The sequence below is a fragment of the Uranotaenia lowii genome, chromosome 2 (genome assembly GCF_029784155.1).
Source record: "Uranotaenia lowii strain MFRU-FL chromosome 2, ASM2978415v1, whole genome shotgun sequence".
NCBI lineage: Eukaryota > Metazoa > Arthropoda > Insecta > Diptera > Culicidae > Uranotaenia > Uranotaenia lowii.
In genome coordinates this window covers 60,670,035-60,690,160 of record NC_073692.1, presented here as the reverse complement: position 1 = coordinate 60,690,160, position 20,126 = coordinate 60,670,035, and the positions used below count along the sequence as shown (strand labels likewise).

General features: G+C 35.6%; 2 protein-coding genes across 4 annotated transcripts in view; both read left to right on the top strand.

Moving 5' to 3' along the window:
- LOC129747429 (peroxisomal acyl-coenzyme A oxidase 3-like) overlaps positions 1–20,126 on the top strand; it is a 49,814-nt gene that overhangs the window by 13,251 nt on the left and 16,437 nt on the right. The gene's annotated exons all lie outside the window — the stretch shown is intronic.
- LOC129747430 (uncharacterized) lies at positions 6,039–7,798 on the top strand. The gene is made up of 2 exons (XM_055741653.1): positions 6,039–7,026; positions 7,101–7,798. Exon 1 carries the CDS (start codon positions 6,063–6,065, stop codon positions 6,975–6,977), a length of 915 nt encoding a protein of 304 aa, XP_055597628.1. The 5' UTR covers positions 6,039–6,062; the 3' UTR covers positions 6,978–7,026; positions 7,101–7,798.

The following is a 20,126-nucleotide window of genomic DNA, read 5'->3' as shown; positions in this document are numbered from 1 at the left end:
ATTGTGGCGTTTCATGCGATTTTTAGCGATTAACAGGATTTAACAGTTAAGCGAAAGCCGCCATATTGTATTTCAAGATGAAGTTTGATAGCGAAATTTGTCTTCTCTTGGTTCCACCCTTTTACCCAATATCAATATTGTGGAGATTTAAAGTCATCTACAGCATTTTAAAGTTCAGCGGAAACCGCAATCTTCGCATTTAAGATGGCATCAGATAGTTAAATTCGACTTCGCTTTGAAGTAATACCCATATTGTTAGGGTTTTATGCGATTATAAGTCATTTATAGTATTTTCAAGTTTAGTGGCAGCCGCCATCTTGGCTTTCATGATGGCGTCGGACAACGATTTTCGACTTTTATTTGTATAGCCCTTTTTTCAGATTTTCAGTTATTTACAGCTTTGAAAAGAATAGCAAAAGCCACCATCTTGGATTGATGATGGCGTCAGATAGCGAAATTCGACTTCTTCTAGCTGAGTCGTTCCACTCAATACCCATAATGTGGTGATTTCATGCGGTTTTCAGTGATTTAAATCATTTTTAAGTTCAGGGAAGTCGCCATATTGGATTTCAAAATGGCGTTTGATAGTAAATTTCGACTTCTACTCGTTTGGTCCTTTCACCCAATACCCATATTGTGGTACTTTCATGCGATTTTCATTGACTAACAGCATTTTAAAGTTCAGTGGAAGCTGCCATATTGGATTCCAAGATGGCGTCGGAAAGAAAAAAAAATCGACATCTTCTAGTTTAGCCTTTTCTTTCAATACCCTTATAGTGGTGGTTTAATGCGACTTTTTGTCAGCATTAAAGCATTAAAAGTCGAGCGGATGCTGCCATCTTAGATTTCAAGATGGCGCCTGATAGCAAAATTCGACTTCTACTCGTTTAGCCCTTTCACCCGATACCCATTTTGTTGGGGTTTCATGCGATTTCAAGTCATTTACACCATTTTAAAGTTCAGCGGAAGCCGCCATCTTGGATTTCAAGATGGCGTCAGACAACGAAATTTGACTTCAACTCATGATTTATTCCACGGGTCATTCAAAAAGTTTGCCCTCATTTACTGTACTAATGATTAACAACTCAGAAATGAGGAACTCATCCTTAGCGTGTAATTGGTTTTCTTGCGAGAGAAACGTCAAATCGTAGCTTTTTTTGGAGTCACCATTAAACCATAATAAAACTATGAATTGACTCACGCCATGTTGGTTGCAAAATCGAAGGGCACAAAATGACGCCATGTTGATGGATTCACAATGCAAGCATTGGAAAATATTTTTTCAGGCCTTTTTTCCATCAATTCCATCATGATTGACCATCAGATTTGACGAGGCGCATTTATTTTAAGATACTATTTCATACACATTTTACCTAAAATCTTGACTGGCAGTAGAAAAGACGCTCATTATATGGTTAAAACTTTGTTTTTTTAGCTATTAATTTTACCAAATCATATCTGAATAATGCAATCATCATTCATCAACCATTATGGTTGCTGGAAAAAATAAAAAAAAAACTCCGAGAACTCACAGAATCGAAAAAAAACAAAAAATTCTAACATGTTTAATAATAGCTTTTTAAAAGCTTTGGTGACCAACATTGGTGACCAACTGATTTTGACTTTATTAGAGTCCAGGTGATGTTATAGAATGCGCTTTAGCTTTTTATGAAGATTAATCCTGAAGTCCAAACGAAATTTTGCTGACCATAATAAAGCTAAAATTGTCACTTGGGCTATATTTGGGTAGTTGGTTAGAGCAAGTTCACTGGTGTTGGGAAAAAGTGGTAGAAATTTTGACATTTGACAATTTTGACAACACCAGTAAACTTGCTCTTAAAAAATGGAAATTAAAATAAACTAGAGATTTTCACCTTGACCTTTTCAAAGTAGGCGAAAAATCGATATGCATTTAACGAAGCCAAAATTTTTCCGCGTGCAGTAAGTAATTATGAAATCAATTTTTCATTCAAACATTGGTTCTTCAGGTATCAGGTATCAGAAAAGTGGTGGCTCAATAGCGGCACGTTATCCAAACTATCGGGAAAATTGTGCCTGGCCTTTTTATGTTTGTTTTATTTTTTATTTTTATTTTGAATTTCATCATTTACCTGAGAGATCCTGAGAATCCATTGTAGGGTGGCAATAACAACTGAATATAAAAATTTCATCAGTAGGGAGAATTCACAAAGGGAAAATTAAGCATTGAAGCTGATTTCATTTTTGTTGTTAAAATTTTTATTTTTATTTTTGTTTATAAATTTTCTTTTTAATTTATTTTTTTTTTTCAATAGATTCTATTTAGGACAAAGCCTGATTATATTATTCCAGTGGAATTCCTTCAAACGAATTTATTTGATTTTTCCTTCATTGTGATATTTTTTTTCTTATCATTATTTTTAAGTATTCTTTTTTTATTTTTTTTATTGTTCATTAGTTTTATCTTCACGAAGCCTTTAAAATAAAACCGATCACATTGGGATATTGAGTTTATCAGTTATTTTCACTCTGGTTACTAAATAGTTTTACGTAAACTCTACCGAAAGAATAAAAAATTTTGTTGTTTAATGTTTCCAAAGTTTTTGACGATTCGTCATCAATGGACAACACTACGCGGTACTTGCCGTTCTGGAGGGGAATGATTTTTTTCACCCTCCAGAACTTAGTGTTTATATAGGATTTATTGAGCTTTGCAATACACTTCAGGAGCTTTTCAGCTCCATTGTGACCACTGAGGTTCAATTCATTAGATACCGTGATTAATCCTTTCCGTGGTGGAGGTACGGGTGTAAACGGAAGAACAGATAGATCCTTGAATCTGCCGCTAACTTTTAAAGAATCCAATGATCCTTTAAGCCAGTTGAGACTCTCAGCATCGGCAGCGTGGAACCATGTGATTCCTGACAGAAAGCCACAGCCATAAAAACGTGGTTGATGGCAAACATCGGGAACCTTTTGTTGAAGATTGATCAATACAGATTTAAGATCATCGAAGAAAGCTTCGTCAATGTCACCGTCTTTTCTTTTTAACGTGACTTTGAGATCAGCGGAGAGGGCCATCCGTTGCCTCTTATCCAGATTATCAGCCGGGGATACAGCCGTTTTTTTGACGATGTCGGACTCGCCAGGAGAGTGTTCTCCAAATCGGAATCTGCAAAGGATAAAAAACATTTTTCAGTAATAAAGTGTTTTCCACTACGAGATAATGACTTACTCAAAATAAACGATTTAAATTTGTTTTTATTTAAGTTCAAAGTAAGTGGTAACTTACGAGAGTTGTTCGGAATTTCAAAAACGTTTGGCATTTTGAAAATTTAGTTGAATAACAATGCGACCTCACGTTAGCACTAAAAACGACTAAGTGACTAGCCGGGGTCAGTAACCTTTTGATGCGACATCAACAACGACGATAAGAAGTTAAAATTTTACACACTAGTAAAGCATTAATTAGCGGGAAAATCATGACCTAGGATACTACACATATAACAGCATCCTTGGTCCAATTCCAATCCGCGAAACAACGTATCTATTATCATGACTTGGCAATAAAATATTAGTTTTCACACTTACCATTTTAGATGTACATTTTACTAACAAAACTATGTAAATATTTGTAGAGTAAATTAAATAGACACTCAATTGACAACATATCACCATGTCGACAAAAATCGTGGAGCTTGAGGGATATCACGCAATAGATATTTACGGAAGGGTAAGATCCCAATAATATATGAAGGGTAGCACTTATATGCACCAACACATTAGTTTTGAGTGTATTTATATCACCGGCGCGGCGAACAAATAATAAAAATATTTATAAATGCGATTGCTTCGGATCACTCATTTCGATGAACACTAAGGAATATACGTTGAGCATACTTAGGTACTCACGCTCATGTCAGATATATAATTTAAAGAATCATAACGGCATGTAAAATGTTTATGGAATTTGGATAAGCACGAATATTTTCCCAGACAACTTTGTTTCCTTCATGATACTTATGCTCTTGCATTCCAAATTCGGTAACTCTATCAACTAAGGTACCTAGTATACAAACGAATTGGGTCTTGTACGAAATTGTATGTTATACATGTGAGTAAATGAATTTGTGGCTGTTTCACAGTATACATTCCCGTTTAAATTTATATGCATGGCACACATTTTGATGGGCTTGGAACACTTGGGATTAGTATTAATGTAGAAGAATATACTCCGATGAATTTATAGCACTCACACTGAGCTAGGAGAACTCACTTAAAGATAAAAAATGATGATGGTAAATTTATGTGTCATGTTACTAGCAATAGAATCGAAGATTTCCTTCGTTTCACCAGATACGATTATGATTGGCACGCTAATTTCGAGCGTTAGCCGATACACTCAGAACAAAACTGATTGGATGGGAAATAGGCGCAGTTACCTTGTTCGCTGCCTCGACCTATCCCAACTTGACCTGGTTGGCCGTTTTGCTCCGCAGATCCCACTCGAAACCGCATGCAAGTTGGTGGAACAATGGCGCGTTCCAAAGCGTTTTTTCTCCGTAGTTTAACGGAATTCGAAACCTGATAGAGTTTCGCACAGATTCGCATGCACAATAAACCGAGTTTTCAACTTAACAAATTACTTGTATTTTTCGACTTATAATATAATTTAATCTTAAGTAAAAGTGTAAAGACTGGCCAACGCGGGAATTGGACCAGTTCAAGCTAGGTTCGGGTGGCGACTGAACTCCTCGATCGTGTTGGTCGGGAAACAATGGGTCGTTGGGAGGACGGTTAGCAATAGCTATAATTTTCCTCCTCACTATCAGTCCATCATCTCATTTTATAGTAATTCCAGGGTTGGTAATAATCACGGTATCAAACACTGATTATCCACATCAATTATTTCGGGTACATCTTGCTAAACGTTGTGATAGAAGCTGAAACACTACGTAGCAGGCACACATACGCCTGTATTTGTGGACTTATTTTAAAGTGATGCTTTTGCACATACACAAGAGAACGTCGGCTGGACACACTCACACCTGCACATCTCGGGATTACTCGCAAACCGCACCAAATTAAATTAATTTTTCCCAAGAATAAAATAAAGAATTTGATCACAAAACCCGTTACACTTTGCGAATTTCTAATCGCATTTTAAAGAACACTGGTGAGAACTTAATTTTTGGGCACTTTGAACAAATTGAAACGCGCTGCGACCCGATGTTTCCAACAACTAGATGCGCACGTTGATCGAAAGAGATGTGATCTGCTCGACGTCTCGTGAAAAGCTCTCAAATCGATATGCATTTACTTACTTACTTACTTAATGATCCCGCGCCGATCCTCCGGTGCATAGGGCCGTGGTAAAAGACCTCCACTGTTGACGATCCGGAGCCAGCGTCTTCACCTGGTCCCAGTCAAGATTCTCGTCGACAGTTCGGATTTCAGCGGCTAGGCTTCGCCGCCACGAGTTTCTGGGCCTGCCTCTTCTTCGATGACCTTCTGGATTCCAATCTAGCGCCTCTCTGCAAATCTCGTTTTCATCTTTTCGCAGCGTGTGCCCAATCCATCTCCACTTACGTTCCCGAATCTCAATTTCTAGCGCCCTTTGATGACACCGGCGATGTAGTTCCTCATTCGAGATCCAGTTGCCAGGCCACCAAACGCGGATGATGTTCCGCAGGTAGCGGTTTACAAATACTTGCAGTTTTCGCGTCGTCACCGCATATGTGCACCAAGTTTCGCACCCGTACAGCAATACGGATTTGACGTTTGAGTTGAAGATTCGGATTTTTGTTCGTAGAGAGATCTGACGTGACCGCCAGATGTTTCGGAGACTCGCAAACGCAAATCGGGCCTTTCTGATCTGGGTTTCGATGTCTTTCCTGGTACCACCATCAGGCGTTATCTGGCTACCAAGATACTGGAAGCACTCCACTTTCTCAACTTGTTGCCCAGCTACCATGAAACTGGAGGGATCTCCTGTGTTGATCTCCATCGACTTGGTCTTTCCGACATTGACTTTGAGACCTGCTGCCTTGGAACTTTCGGTGAGGTCGTCGAGTTTGCTCTGCATGTTCGGTTGTGTTTGGGCGAGCAAAACAATATCGTCAGCCAGGTCAAGGTCGTTCAGTTGCTCCATTGTTAAAGGATTCCACGGCAATCCTCGGTTCGGTGCACAGTCGATCGATCCAGTCAGAATCTCATCCATTACGATGAGGAAAAGTAGCGGTGATAAGATACATCCTCGTCTCACTCCAGCAGTTACCGGGATTGGTTCGGACAAGACACCATCGTGCAAGACCTTGCACGAAAATGCCTCGTATTGTGCTTCGATGAGATGGACTAGTTTCTCTGGGACCCCTCGTCGCCTTAGAGCCGCCCAGATGTTTTCATGGTTAAGTCGGTCGAATGCTTTTTCGAAATCAACGAACACCAGCAGCAGAAGAGAGTCCTGGAATTCGTTGATTTGTTCCAGTATGATTCGTAGCGTTGTGATGTGGTCCACACATGATCGTCCGGATCGGAATCCAGCTTGTTGCCGTCGGAGTGTAGCGTCGATTTTCTCCTGGATCCTGTTCAGAATCACTTTGCAGAGTACTTTGAGGGTTGTACAGATCAACGTTATGCCTCGCCAGTTACCGCACTCTGTCAGGTCTCCTTTCTTCGGGACCTTTACGAGGATACCCTGCATCCAGTCGGCCGGGAATGTTGCAGTATCCCAGATGTCAGCGAATAGACGGTGCAACATTTGTGCTGACAGGGCAGGGTCGGCTTTCAGCATTTCAGCAGGGATACAATCGATCCCAGGTGCTTTGTTGGATTTCATGTTTTTGATTGCCGCTTCTATTTCAGCCAGCGAGGGCGCTTCCGAGTTGACGCCATTAATGCGACTTACTGTTGGCGCTTCGAGCTGCGGGTTTTGTTGGCCATCGCTATTCGTGACTCGGAAGAGTTGTTCGAAGTGCTCAGTCCATCGTTTGAGCTGATCTGTTCGATCGATATGCATTTAACGAAGCCAAAATTTTTCCGCGTGCAGTAAGTAATTATGAAAGCAATCTTTTATTCAAACATTGGTTCTTGTATGTAACTTTATTTTAATAATATTTTAGATTGTTGGTACACATTTCCAAACATGTACTTAGTTGTTCAAACTATCGAAGACAAAGGGCGCAAAGAACGAACTGCAGTCCCAGCAAGATGGGTGGAAACTTCCAGCGGGGGCCAATTTCTTCGTTGGCCAAATAGTAAGTCCCAGTCAGAACTTTCTAATTTGTTAAAGAATCCAATGTAAAAACCCACCGCTTCATGGACCCGGAGCAGGTGTAAGATCAAGAGAAAGGATTTGAACACGCTGAATGAGGCAGATGCGTTTGTCGAATCCATGTCCGGTGAATCCAGCACGGACTCCTGCATTAAGGTTCAAGCCCTCCAGCCAAATATTGATTGATGAAAATAGCCATATTGTCAAACTCCAAGCTGATGAACATTTTTCGAAAAATATTTACAACACAAACCGAAGTGGTTAACCAAATGAAACTAGCCGACTTTTTCAGAAAAAGCCTAAAAATGCTACTAAACGATTAGCAAATATGGAGCAGAGACGTGGCGCTCGGAAAATGCGTATTAAAAACAAAAACCATCGAAGATTTTAACATACCTAAATGATCCAATCTCGAGTAAAGTTTATTCTATTGTTGAACCCTTCGATGATCAGGCCAGAGATAATTATAGTAGTGATTCAGAATAAATTTTTATCTTTAATTTTTCATTTACTGGATTCATTTAAAACAAACATGAAATAAACATTTTTAGATATCAATACTATTTCATTTATTAAAACAAAATTGAACATAAAAATTAACAAAATGTGTGTAGGAGAGAAATGAAAATTAAACTAGAATTACATTCTACAGCTACAAGTTTGCACCAACAATCGTAAAATTTGTAATTAAGTTGAAATCCATGCTTGTATGCCACTCCATCACACCATGTTTTGTAAGAGAATTTTTAAGCAAGTTTATTTTTGAATGGATTGTATGAATAAACCTCTGAAAGGCGATTAACTACAAATTTTCTCAACTTAATTTTGGTTTCTCCATCCTCATCTTCAGATGAATCAAGTTGCGGTTCAACAAAATTTTGATTTTCTTCAAATCTGTGATGTTCCAAAACCATAGAATTTATGTTTGACAACTTCGGTTCATGGAAAGCTGGTGATGAAATTTATTTGTGAGTTAGTAAAGTATTCCCCTAAAATTATTACCGTAAGTAATTCCCATGACTTTTGCGTTGTACTTTCCCCAGATCATTTTTCTCCCAATCACCGACGACGATAATTAAACAAACTGCTCATTCTTATTTTTGTAAATAATCCATTTTTTGTTCACAAATTGAGAACACCTTCGAAAAACTTTCCAAGAGTATGTAAACAGACTAAATAACTCAATTCGTATTGAGGTTTCAAAAAAGATCCGTATGGAACCGAAAAGTTCGTAAGAAGTTCCGCATGGAACCAAATAGTTTGCAAGATGTTCGTTACGAAGTACACATATATTATATGATACTTATTTAGACTTTTCATGTTCGTTCCGAAGTCCAAATCAAGCACTTAAGTAGCCGTAGTAGATTAAGTGACTTTTGCTTACTTCGGTATTTTAGCTGAACAACCCATTTTAACCCTTCGTTTCATGATTTTTTATTTTTCCTTAAAAATCATTTTAAACAGTTGAAAATAATGAGTACATCAAGAAAAAAACTAAAATTAAACACATTAATTGTTGCAAGTTTGTTACTTTATGAAACGAAGGGTTAAGATAAATTCGATTTCATTCGAAAACTTCAGCAGAGTTGGTAGTTTTCCATAAAGTTGAATCTGAAGTATAACACTGATATGATCCGATCCAAGTTACCAAAAGTTGCATAGTTACTTAATCTTGTGCATTAAAAGTTCACATTTGGCTGAATAAAAGCTACTCGTGAGAAATGAAAACCGTTTTCCCTAATTGCTTGATTTAGACTTTTGCAGGAACATAAAAAGTTAATACAAGAAGCATAGAACATTTTTGTGCGTTCCAAGTACTTTTAAAAATCCTATCGTGGTTTTTAATTAACTTTTTGGTTTCATATAGAACTTCTTACGTACTTTTCCGTTCCATGCAGAACTCTTTTCGAACGTTTTGGTTCCACGTAGAACTTCTATAGAACTTCAATACAAATAAAGTTGCGTCAAAAATGCAGCAAAGTATAACATTAAAAAGCAAACAGATCACTAGTTTAACGTTAAGAATTTTCACTAGAATAAACAACAGAATATCAGAATACGAATATAGGAAGAACGAGTCAAAACCACAAATAAATCAAGTCTTGTAATCAAAATCTAAAGGGAACATAATACTAAAGGATAGTTTCCAAAGAGTAATTAACATTGTTTTCAAAATTTAACAAGATTTATATCTGGAAAACTGAATCACATGTCCTCATTGACTATCAGATTTTTATTTTATTTTCTTTATTGCAGAGTAATTGTTACAGCCGGAGTAGGGAAACGTCCGTCGCCTTATGCAGCCCTTTCGATTGTTTCCAGAACCATTTTGAGAAACTGTGATTAGAGGTTTCACAAGAATCTAAAAAAAAAAATTGTTAGTGGATAAAAGAAAATAATAAGTAAAACCAACTTTTTGTTTTGCACCTGTTTCAACTTGCCCAGAAATTTCTATTTCCATTTTCCGTAGTTGAAACAGTCCCGTAAATTTCCTTAGTTGACATGTTTTGGAAAAACCATGATGGAAACGTTCTAGGTTTTTTAAACTAAAATAGGAAACAAAAAAACATGCGTAAAAAACAATACAACAGCCAATGTCAAACGAATTTAATACCGCTATGCATTTCTATGTCAAGCCAAGCGATAATGATTTTTGGTCAACGACGTAAACTATTGATGCCATGACCAGAATAAATGACATTTTGGTTGCTACTATTTTTTTCCTAACGGCCATAGATTAATTACATTTTTCAACGTAACAAATAACGTTTAAACCCGTAAAACCCCTCTTAACATAACCCGGAAATGAAATAGAAAGATGACAGTATATGTGATGCGAGTGGAGAACAATAATGTCATGAAAAATTGACATTCCTGCCTAACTGACATTCTAAATACCTTGGTCATTCAATTTGTAGGCGACTTCGAAATTCTTCTGATGATGACATTGACTACTAGACGTTGGTGAGGGTCGAACAAAATTGACAGAAAATTACCAGCCTTGCCTAAAATTTAAAATCATTCAATTCAATTTCAAACAAGGGTTTTGAAAAAGTGGATGCAAACATTGCAATGTTTGCATTTTTAAATTTTGCCTGCTTTGCAAAGGCGATAATTCTAAGTTTATTTTATAATATAAAATAATAATTAAAATAACTGCAATCTAAGCATTGGCCATGGTACAGGGATAGCGTGTTGAGTTCTCACGTTGATGATTTAGGTTCAAATCTTTAGGAATGCAAATTTTTCATTCACTGTTTAAAAAAAAACATTGAATTGAAATGAATAGGTCATGAAATCCAAAAACGAGGAGAAGAAAGGTATGTTTCTTCTTTTTTATAAATCTTTTTTATTCGAGGTCTCACGTGAGTGCTGGATAGCCTTCTACTCATCTTCAACTATGGACTTTGGAAGTATCGATAAGAAATTAAATTTTAAGCTGAGTAGAATGCTATTTATTCGTTAAACAAAGCTGAATAAGTTTTTAAGAGCCTGTTTCATAGAACTTTTGGTTACTTGAGGAATGGGCATTGCTCAGACTTAGTAGATTTGGGGCCATTTTCAAACCTCTCAGACTCTGAGGTCTGAAAAGCTTTGTTTCGGTTTAAAACTGATTCACAATTTTCTGCAGAATTTTAAAGTTGCATTTACGTGAGTAAATTTCAACTTTTAGAGATGGTATGGAAAAATGGAAAAGAACAAATATACATTTTTCCCATACAAACCTTAGAGCACCTGTATCCGTGGTCTAAACAGCCGGTTTAGAGCCAAATTCGGACCCGAGCAACCGCACTGGTGATATATTATACCAGTTTCAACTCAACTTTTTTTAGAGCTGGTATATGGATTGATCCAAAAATGATGAGATTTGGATCCAATTTGACGCAGTTCTAAACCGTTTGACAGTTAATGGAACACGAGTGCAGTTGCCAGTTTTTTCATTGGATCGGATCTAATTTCTTTGGTTCAATTCTCGTATAAATTAGACCCAAGAATAGACCACGAATTCAGATGCTCTTAAAGCTAATATTTATTCATATGAACGTTACTTTCAAATCCTGCAAAAAATCATTGATGAGTTTTGAACCAAAACGAGACTTTTCAGACCTCAGAATTTGAGAAATTTTAAAATGACCCCTTAGTCTTAGTCGAATGGGCATGTAACGAAAAATATTTGACATATACCTATAAATGATTAAGTTCATAATAATAGATTAATAATAGTTTTTCTGAAAATTTCAAAAATAAAAAAAATCTATATATTTACAACCATAAACGTTAACTATTTAACTTAAATCCATTTCAATTTATCATCCTGATTGAGTTTTTAAAAGCTGACATACTAAACAATGAAACTGTCCCTGAAATTTTTACCCATTACAGTCCCTGGAGTGTCAATTTGTCACTCCTGACTAAAATTAATATATCTCTCTTATTTCCCATCCGATTTTTTTTTCAAATTTATAGTTGTATTTAGTGATGTAATTCGAATATGTTTCTTAAAAAATATTCAGCTACAAACTTCAGTTTTACGTTATTCGAAGTCTGAAAAAAAAAAATAATTCGAAAAAACATGCTTCGGAAAAAAGATTGTAGATCTGCAATAGAATGCTCAAAAAAAAAAACTGTGTTTCCAAGAAGCTTAAGTTAAAAGCTGAGTGAAATTTAAGCATTCTGCAGCAGATCTACAGTCCTCACATTTTTCGTAAATGATGGAAAGAATTAAAGAAACATGAGCTATCAAAGAATGAAAGAACATAAGCCGTAAATATCATGAATTTTTCGAAAAAAATACAACGGCTCACCGGCAGGACTTGAACCTGCAATCTCCGCAGGTTCAAGTCCTGCCGGTGAGCCGTTGTATCTTTTTCAAAAAAATTCATGATATTTACGGCTTATTATCTTTCGTTCTTTGACAGATCATGTTTCTTTAATTCTTTCCATCATCTACGAAAAATGTGAATATTTTCAGGTACAAAGATGTACCAAACGATTTCATAACATCAGTATTGGGATCTACAGTCTTTTTCCGAGGCATTTTTTCGGATTTTTTTCTTAGATTTTGAATAACGGAAAAACTGATGTGTTGCAGCTGAATATTGTCTGAGAAACATATTTGAGTTACATGACGAGGTTTCCAAAATTATAAACTTTGTTAAAATCAGAGAGAGATAATGCGGTTTTAAGCCCGGAGTCGTCACGTGTCAAATTGACAATCAATGTCTGATTAGATAGTTTTTTCCTGGGCTTTCGGGTTCTTCTATAAAAAAGTAATGGTGCAAAATTATAGATTTCAAGAATTCATTGAGGGTTCCCAAAGAATAATTTTTTAATTTGGATGCACCCGAATAAAGTAACAAGCCGCCAAACTTCCAATAGTATCATAGGTATAGACACTCAATAGCGGATTAGGGTCGACAGGATAAATACCTGTAGAATCCTCAACCAAGGAGAAGGTTGGAAATATTAAATGGAATCCGTTGCAATTTTTTCTAATGCTTATTGATGGCAGAAGTATAATCTGAGGTAGAAAGGTCAAGTGCCTCGTGCACTTGACTTACGTCCCAATCCATGTTCAATGACCGGTTCAAATTGACTTCTTACTGCGCTTCGCTCGATAAGCTTCATTAACTTCAAAGCCGTTTAACTTTGTCTCTGTCAAAAGTATAAGTGTACTTATCTTGTAGCCAACTGCCAATCCATTGATCAAATGTATTAGATATTATTTGATATGCCCTTTTTATGGAATTTCTGAATTCTACTTCTTGGCTTATAATATTTCAATCTTGTTCATAAATAAAAATCTGAAATTGGACACTCAACAACTTTGAAATGATGATTAAATACAGACCCCGTTCGATTTGGATAGCATTCGATTTTGGCAACATGTGCCACAAACGCACGATTTTCATCGGTTTACATTAAATTGTTTGATAATATAAAATTTTCAGTTCCAAAAAAACATGTCTGTCACATTCAATCAACGCCTACTTCTTCGATTACCATTGTATGGAAAATCAATTTAGGCTCTCAGACCAGAGGAGTCCAATGTAGCACTTTTTCCATTTTGTGAAATTCAAATCTCAATAAATATTTGCGTGTTTTCATAATGGTACCTTCGTTCAATTTATCCTTCTTTTCACACTGAACGAGTATTATCCATCATATAAAATATACATACTAGGAAGCATATCCCTAAATTCTATACAAAGCTAGTGATGGAAAAAAATAGACAAAGTATTATTTTCTGAATAGGGGTAACTGTCAACCCTTGGAACAGAAAATTGTACGTCATGAATAATAGTCATGTAACTGAACACCACACTAGTGACAATAATTAAGTTTCTGTGTTTGAAATTTAATGCTCTTCGTTCGGTGCGCTTGTATTCTGCTAGGTTTTTTTTTAAACAGCCTACTACGTAACTACATATGCCACTATTGATTAGCTTAGAAAGTAAATACGTGTTTAGCGAAAACACCCACTGGTATGTAGATACTTTTTAATTTTAGGGGGAATGTGTGTTTTTAACATCTAAAAATCATTGAAACACATTGTTAGTAAAATTAAATTAATAAGCTCACTAGTGCGTTTGTTGAATAAAACTTTTTCAAGTGAATATCATTTGAAATATCGAATTGAAGAAATTATTGCTGTGAATTTATCAAAACCTTTGCCCGAAAGCGACAAAGTTGTTGAGCCAAACTGTGAAGATAACAACTGCCACTAGTGGGTGTATGTCACACTAATTACACATTCCATTCGCGTGAAATTGTGTTTATGATGGCAGGCGAATAGCTGGAGAAATACTGAAAACATTAGGCCCCAGTCTACCGTTCGCTGTCCGTTGGTAGTAAATTGAGATTGTTGAAAATGAGCTGTTGTGTCTTCTAGTCAATAATTTAGAATTAACCCTGTTCATCGTCCAAGGCTTTTTTGTTTCCCTGGTTGAGGTTTGGGATCCGTTAAGACTTTTTACCCGTATTTGCATTTGAGCAACGATACATTATTATCCATGCACTTGAAATTCATGCATGAAGGTTAGTGTATTCCCACATATCACTGCTGTAATGCTGTAATAATCACTGATGTTTGGAAATACTGAAAAAAAAATATAAATTTCAAAATAAATTGTATAACAAAAGTAATATTTAACAATTTTTGGTCGTTTTCTTCATATTAAATCTTAGCTCAGGTTGTAATTGTTCATTCAATGCAACTACATCAAAAAGGGGACTACATTATGTAGTGCAACAATTTCAATCGATAATTTTATTTTAAGCTGCATTTGACATGACAATTGCTGGCAAAAAAAAACGAACTAAAAACAGCTCACCTCTATTTGGTCAATCGATTTGGGTTGACATGGCGTGGCATGAATCGGAACACGGAAACCGCGCCAAGATTGATTGACCGTTGACCAACCTTTGAAGCGATTTCATTATTGTGGTCAGACTGAAACACTGCATTAAGGAGAATAAAACCTGTGTTTATTTTAAAGTCCATTAGAAAACTTTACGGCCGATAACGGGGAAAAATAACTGGCATTTTATGGAACAAATAATCAAAGGAATCTGTTCTCAAAATAACAAAGACATACTTTGCAATTCTTTAATTTGTATTTTACAAAACAGTAAAATAAAAAATCCACTCTTTAAACCAGACTTGCTTGCGACAGAAACGGCTGGCTGACACAATGTCTGCGATATGTAAACACGTGCGCGGTGTGCATATCTTATCAGCAGTAGTAGATGATTCGAATTGGACATTAGAACTCGCATAGGTTGTACTTTTTTTTTTTATCATTTTTTACCTTATTGAGACCAACTGCGGATTTTTTTTTTTAAATTCCGCAGAACCGACTGTCGAGCGATAAGCGATGACAAGAGAGATCAAGAATAACTGACATCGTGTTGATGTAGGGCAAAACTTTTGGGCGATAAAATTCCGATATTGCCACAAACGAAATTGTTCCAAAATTAAAGAACTGGTTGTTTTTTTTAGGAAAAATTGAGGTTTTGTCGAAAAAATATAAAATTTCGAGAACCTTTAAGTTTATTTAGGATTTTTTTAGACGAAACCACAAATAAGGAAGAAAACAAAAAACGGTTAAAATTTAAAAGTAATGACAATGAATGGCAACAAAGAATAATATGATAAAAATGATAAAAATGTTAAAAATTACAAAAAGGACAAAACAACATAAATGTCTAAAATGACAAAAATGATAAAAATGACAAAAATGACAAAAATGACAAAAATGACAAAATCAACATAAAGGACAAATATTTCGAATTTGTATAAAAATCCACAAGCACTTTTTTATGTTTATTTACCTTTTATGGACAATTTACGTAGCTTAGAATTTTAGTGCAATGATATAGTAGGGGAGAGTGGGGTAACGTGGGTCATGGGTAAACGCGGGCCACACTAAATATCTCAGCTGTGTGTTGAGATAAAAATCTCAATCCAGCTGTCATCGTCGTCGCTTTGCGTTAGCATGTTTTTCTATATGCTGTTGACTTATGTACGTATCATATGCTTCTTTTATTTAACTAGCCTAGAAAAATGTACTTACATAACCTAAAGACCTAAAGTACATAACAAAAATATGCTCATTCGCTTATATGATCTTAGTTTTGTCATGTTCTTTCACGTGGAAAAGGCATTTTTGATGAAACATCAATTAGTCACACAAACGCAACCAATTTGCAAATCATAGCTTGTGGGGAATCGTGGGCCACTTTTTTTTACTATTAAAAAACGGATCACACATAAAGGATCTCAGTGATACTTCATGTTTCTTTGAAGAGATCTAAATTCTACTTAAGACTATAGCGCGTACATCTTTCAAGGGTTTAATGGCTAGCATCGTACTGATGCTAACACCACCAGTCCACAGAAAGAGTACTATGTGTGCCGTGACCGAGATTCGATCTCACGACCTCTGGCAGAAGACTTGAACGCTATCCTCTAGGCCCTGGTCGGTGGCAAACATTGGGTGGGTTATCTTGAGCCACCTATATTTTGGTTGTTTTATACACATTCAGAACTTAAAATATGTTTTTTTCCTATCTGCAAAGTTTTCTCATGCCAAATAAAGAGTTGTAAAAAATATGTTGTCCATTTTTCCAATGCGATACAGACGAACATAGATCCAATATAAGGAATTTTGCCGAAATGTTCGCGAGTCAGGAATTAGGAACTATTCGATCATACACAGGTTTCTTTTTTATTTCCTCATCTGGAATTGCTTTAAAATAACTAAATGAATTATGAAATTTCAGTTTTGGGTCAACTCATAAACTTTGCACGTTATCTTGTCGGCCCAATATTCGGCGCCGAATACCGCCCAAAAACCGTTAGGCCGAATTTTCGGCTCACTGAATAGTTGAGCTAAGTATTTATTTTTTAGACCGAATATTTATGTTTTAAATTATACAATCCCAGATTTTTCGAATCATTTTGGTAAATTTATAAAATATCCAAAAGCAATGTTGAACATCTTAGGTGTGTTCGCTGTAGATCGTACAGGAGAATGCTGATAAGTATCGCTTTATACTTTGATTATCGATTATTCCTGATTTTCTTGAAATATCCAGGCTTTTCCTTAAATCCAATAAAGAATTGGAGAAGTCAATCTGGCCATGATTCCCGGCTGGTTGTACTCCATTTTCCCGAAAACGATTGCCCAGAATAAAAAATCCCTAGAATTTCAATCACCAGAAATCCACTTCCCCAGAATGCACCATTTACCAGAATTTTTTCCCCAGAATTCAACCAGGAATTTAAAAAAAAATAGATTTTTTCCACAAAAACTGGGTTCTTATAACACTATTCTTTTGCGGCAAAGCCGCAACCAACGAGGATAAGGGGGCCGCAAAGCCGCCGAAGCTCTCAAATCCGAGGTGGCCGCCGATCCGCCGTCGGAAGAGGCGGCCTTAATACATTGGTCTAGGTCTGCCGGGGCTTCCTAGGTCTGCGTGAAAGCTAGGGGTGATCCCTTAGCCCCGAAGTCTTTCAAGTTCGAACGCGCAGCGTGAGGAGTCGGATTCCAAAACAGTTTTTTAGAGGAATGATTAGCATTCAATCAATTGAAGTACCCAAACCTTAAACAAAACACAATATTGGTTCTAAAATAAATTTAGTTGGAAAATTTCAAACCTGTAGTTTTCTTTAAAAATCGTTTAGAAAAAATAAAGTTAGAATCATTTACATTTAATTTACAAGAATTTATGAAAAAAAAAACAAAAAAAAAATAGAGGAAAAAATATGGGATTTTTGTCATTCTGGGGAAAAAAAATTCTTGGAAATGGTCCATTCTGGGAAACAAATTTCTGGTAAATGGTGCATTCTCGGGATTTTTTTTTCTGGGAAATGATTCATTCTGGGGTTTGATTTCGGATATTTGTCATTCTGTGAAAAATTCATTCTGGACAAAAGTTTTCGGGTAAATGGGATACAATCTGCCCGGCTTTAATCAAATTATTTGCTAAACCAAATAAAAAACTCTTATTTCTCTTTGAAAATTTCATGATTTCGTATTCTACAACGATTTCGGAACTGTTTAAGAATGAACATAAATTTTTGTTTAATCCTTAGATTTTTAATACTGCTATTTTTATTCAATGAAAACTTCAAAATTTAAATTAATTTCTTTCACTTGTATGTTTTTTGACTGGATTTTGTTCAAATTTACCCTTTTTTAACTTTTCAAAACATCGTTCTGAATTGCCCAACCGTGTGGTTTAATGTATGGTATGCTTAAGGTTAAATATCATCGTTCTTTTCAACAAATATTTTGAAGATGTTTTGCCAGGGCCGTAGGAAGGACCGACTCATGGGGGGGGGGGGGGGGGGGTTTTAGTGACTAATTTTTACCTATGATTTTTTGTCGAACAACACACGAATAAAAAAAATTTAAAAATTTTGTTTTAACTATATGATTATTCATTTTTAAGTACTCATTAATAATTTTCGTTTGTTATTGTATGATTTTAGTTTGAAATTTGGCTTTAAAAAAAGCTGTAATATTAATGATGTTTAACAACACACCGAAAAAAAAAAAATTGTGCAGATTTTTTAGGTGTAGATCAGGTACATGTTTCTTAAACTGGAAATATTTTTCATAAACAATCAATTCTATACTAAAAATCCTGTGGACGATTTTTTTTAAATATAATTTGAGATATTTAGTATGAAAATTAACTCAAACTCTACTATATATTTGTGATTTTCAGCTGAATTTTGTGTACAAACTTATTCTGATTAAAAACTTTGAAATCAAAAAATTGAATTGACAAGCAAATTATTTATTTTTAATCTGTTTTGTGAATCTGATTCAAAATGTGAATTTCGAATGATAAATCAGAATCTGGTTCTCAATTTTGGATCGCTACTTAGAAGCTTTAAATGTTTGAATTTTGTGTTAGAATAAAGTTTAAGAACTACGAATTTGAATATAAAACAAATTTCTTCTTTTTCCATATTCGGAAATTTATTATCAAAATATTGAAAATGCATTTGATTTTCAAGGAATCAAATTTGATATGAAATTCAAAACCGAATTCGAACAAGGATTTCAAAGCAGCTTTTCAGTCCTAATTTCTTATGATTATTCGAACTGAAAGTCAAGAATCCTAAACTTGATACAATCAGAAATACGAAAATATGTAGAAATACGAATTTGGTTGTAGGAATATGGAACCAGAACCTCCAAAATGAGTTTAATTTAAAATTTAATATTCAGACCTGAATTTCTATGATAAGGTTGTCAAATTGCCCGATTTTAACCGGATGGGCCCGGATATTTAAAATAAAATTTGGGAAAAGTCCAGTCCGACCCTACCGCCAAGATTTCATTGAAGAATCCCGGATTTTGCCCGGGTTTGTTCTCATTCTTAAATCAGACTTAAGAAAACAAATTGTGTTGTTATTTTTTTTTATTAATGCGTCCAAAATTTTTACAGCAAGTTTTAAAAAATTATAATAAAAGGTTTTCCAAGTTTTTTTTCTAGATTTTTGATGTGCAATTCCTAGTTTTTGACCAAAATTGCCTGATTTTGCCTGGATTGGGTCGAGAATTTTGAAATCAAATACCCGGATTTTGCCAGGTTTTTATATAAAACATCCCGGATTTGTCCGGTTCGGATACATGCTGTAAAAAAACTGACAACCTTATTCTATGAACAAGTGAGAAAATTTTGAAAAACTGTAGCAGAATTTTGAACTTGAAATGGGTTTTTAAGGTTTTTGTATAAGTTTCTAATTCAGATAGTAACTCTTGAATATCTTTGCTCTACTATCATAATTTGTTAATGAATTTGATATTTTGAGTGTAGAGTAGAATACCTCGCTTGCTTTTTTGGACCCTCATGGGGGGGGGGTTTAACCCCCAAAACCCCCCCCGTTCCTACGGCCATGTGTTTTGCTCATATTTGACTTTCATCCAATTCGACATAAAATAAGTAATTTGAAATTGCTTGGCACCTGTTTCGACGTGTTCCGCCCAGATTTCACAAGAACCCATTCTCATTGGTGATAGAAGCGACTCTTTGGCCCTCTAGAAGCTACAAGTTATCTGATTTCCTTTCAGCTATTGTTGACATTTCTTAAATCAGAGAGACCCCTACTTGAAAAAGATTATGTAATACATCATCTGATTAAATCATCTGGTTGAAAAAGTCGACTCAAGAACATTAGGGGCGTTAAGATGGACGAAATAGAAGAAAATTGAATTAATCGCTTTTGTATTTTTATTTAAAACCCAACAGAATATTCGACCGAATATTCGGTCGAATATTCGTCTGGCCGAATAGTTGAAAAGGTCAATATTCGGTATTCGGCCGTTCGCCACATACCACTATTCGGCACATC

Coding starts and splice junctions, on each gene's coding strand:
- LOC129747430 (XM_055741653.1), top strand. CDS start 6,063: ATGTTCGGTTGTGTTTGGGCGAGCAAAACAATATCGTCAGCCAGGTCA.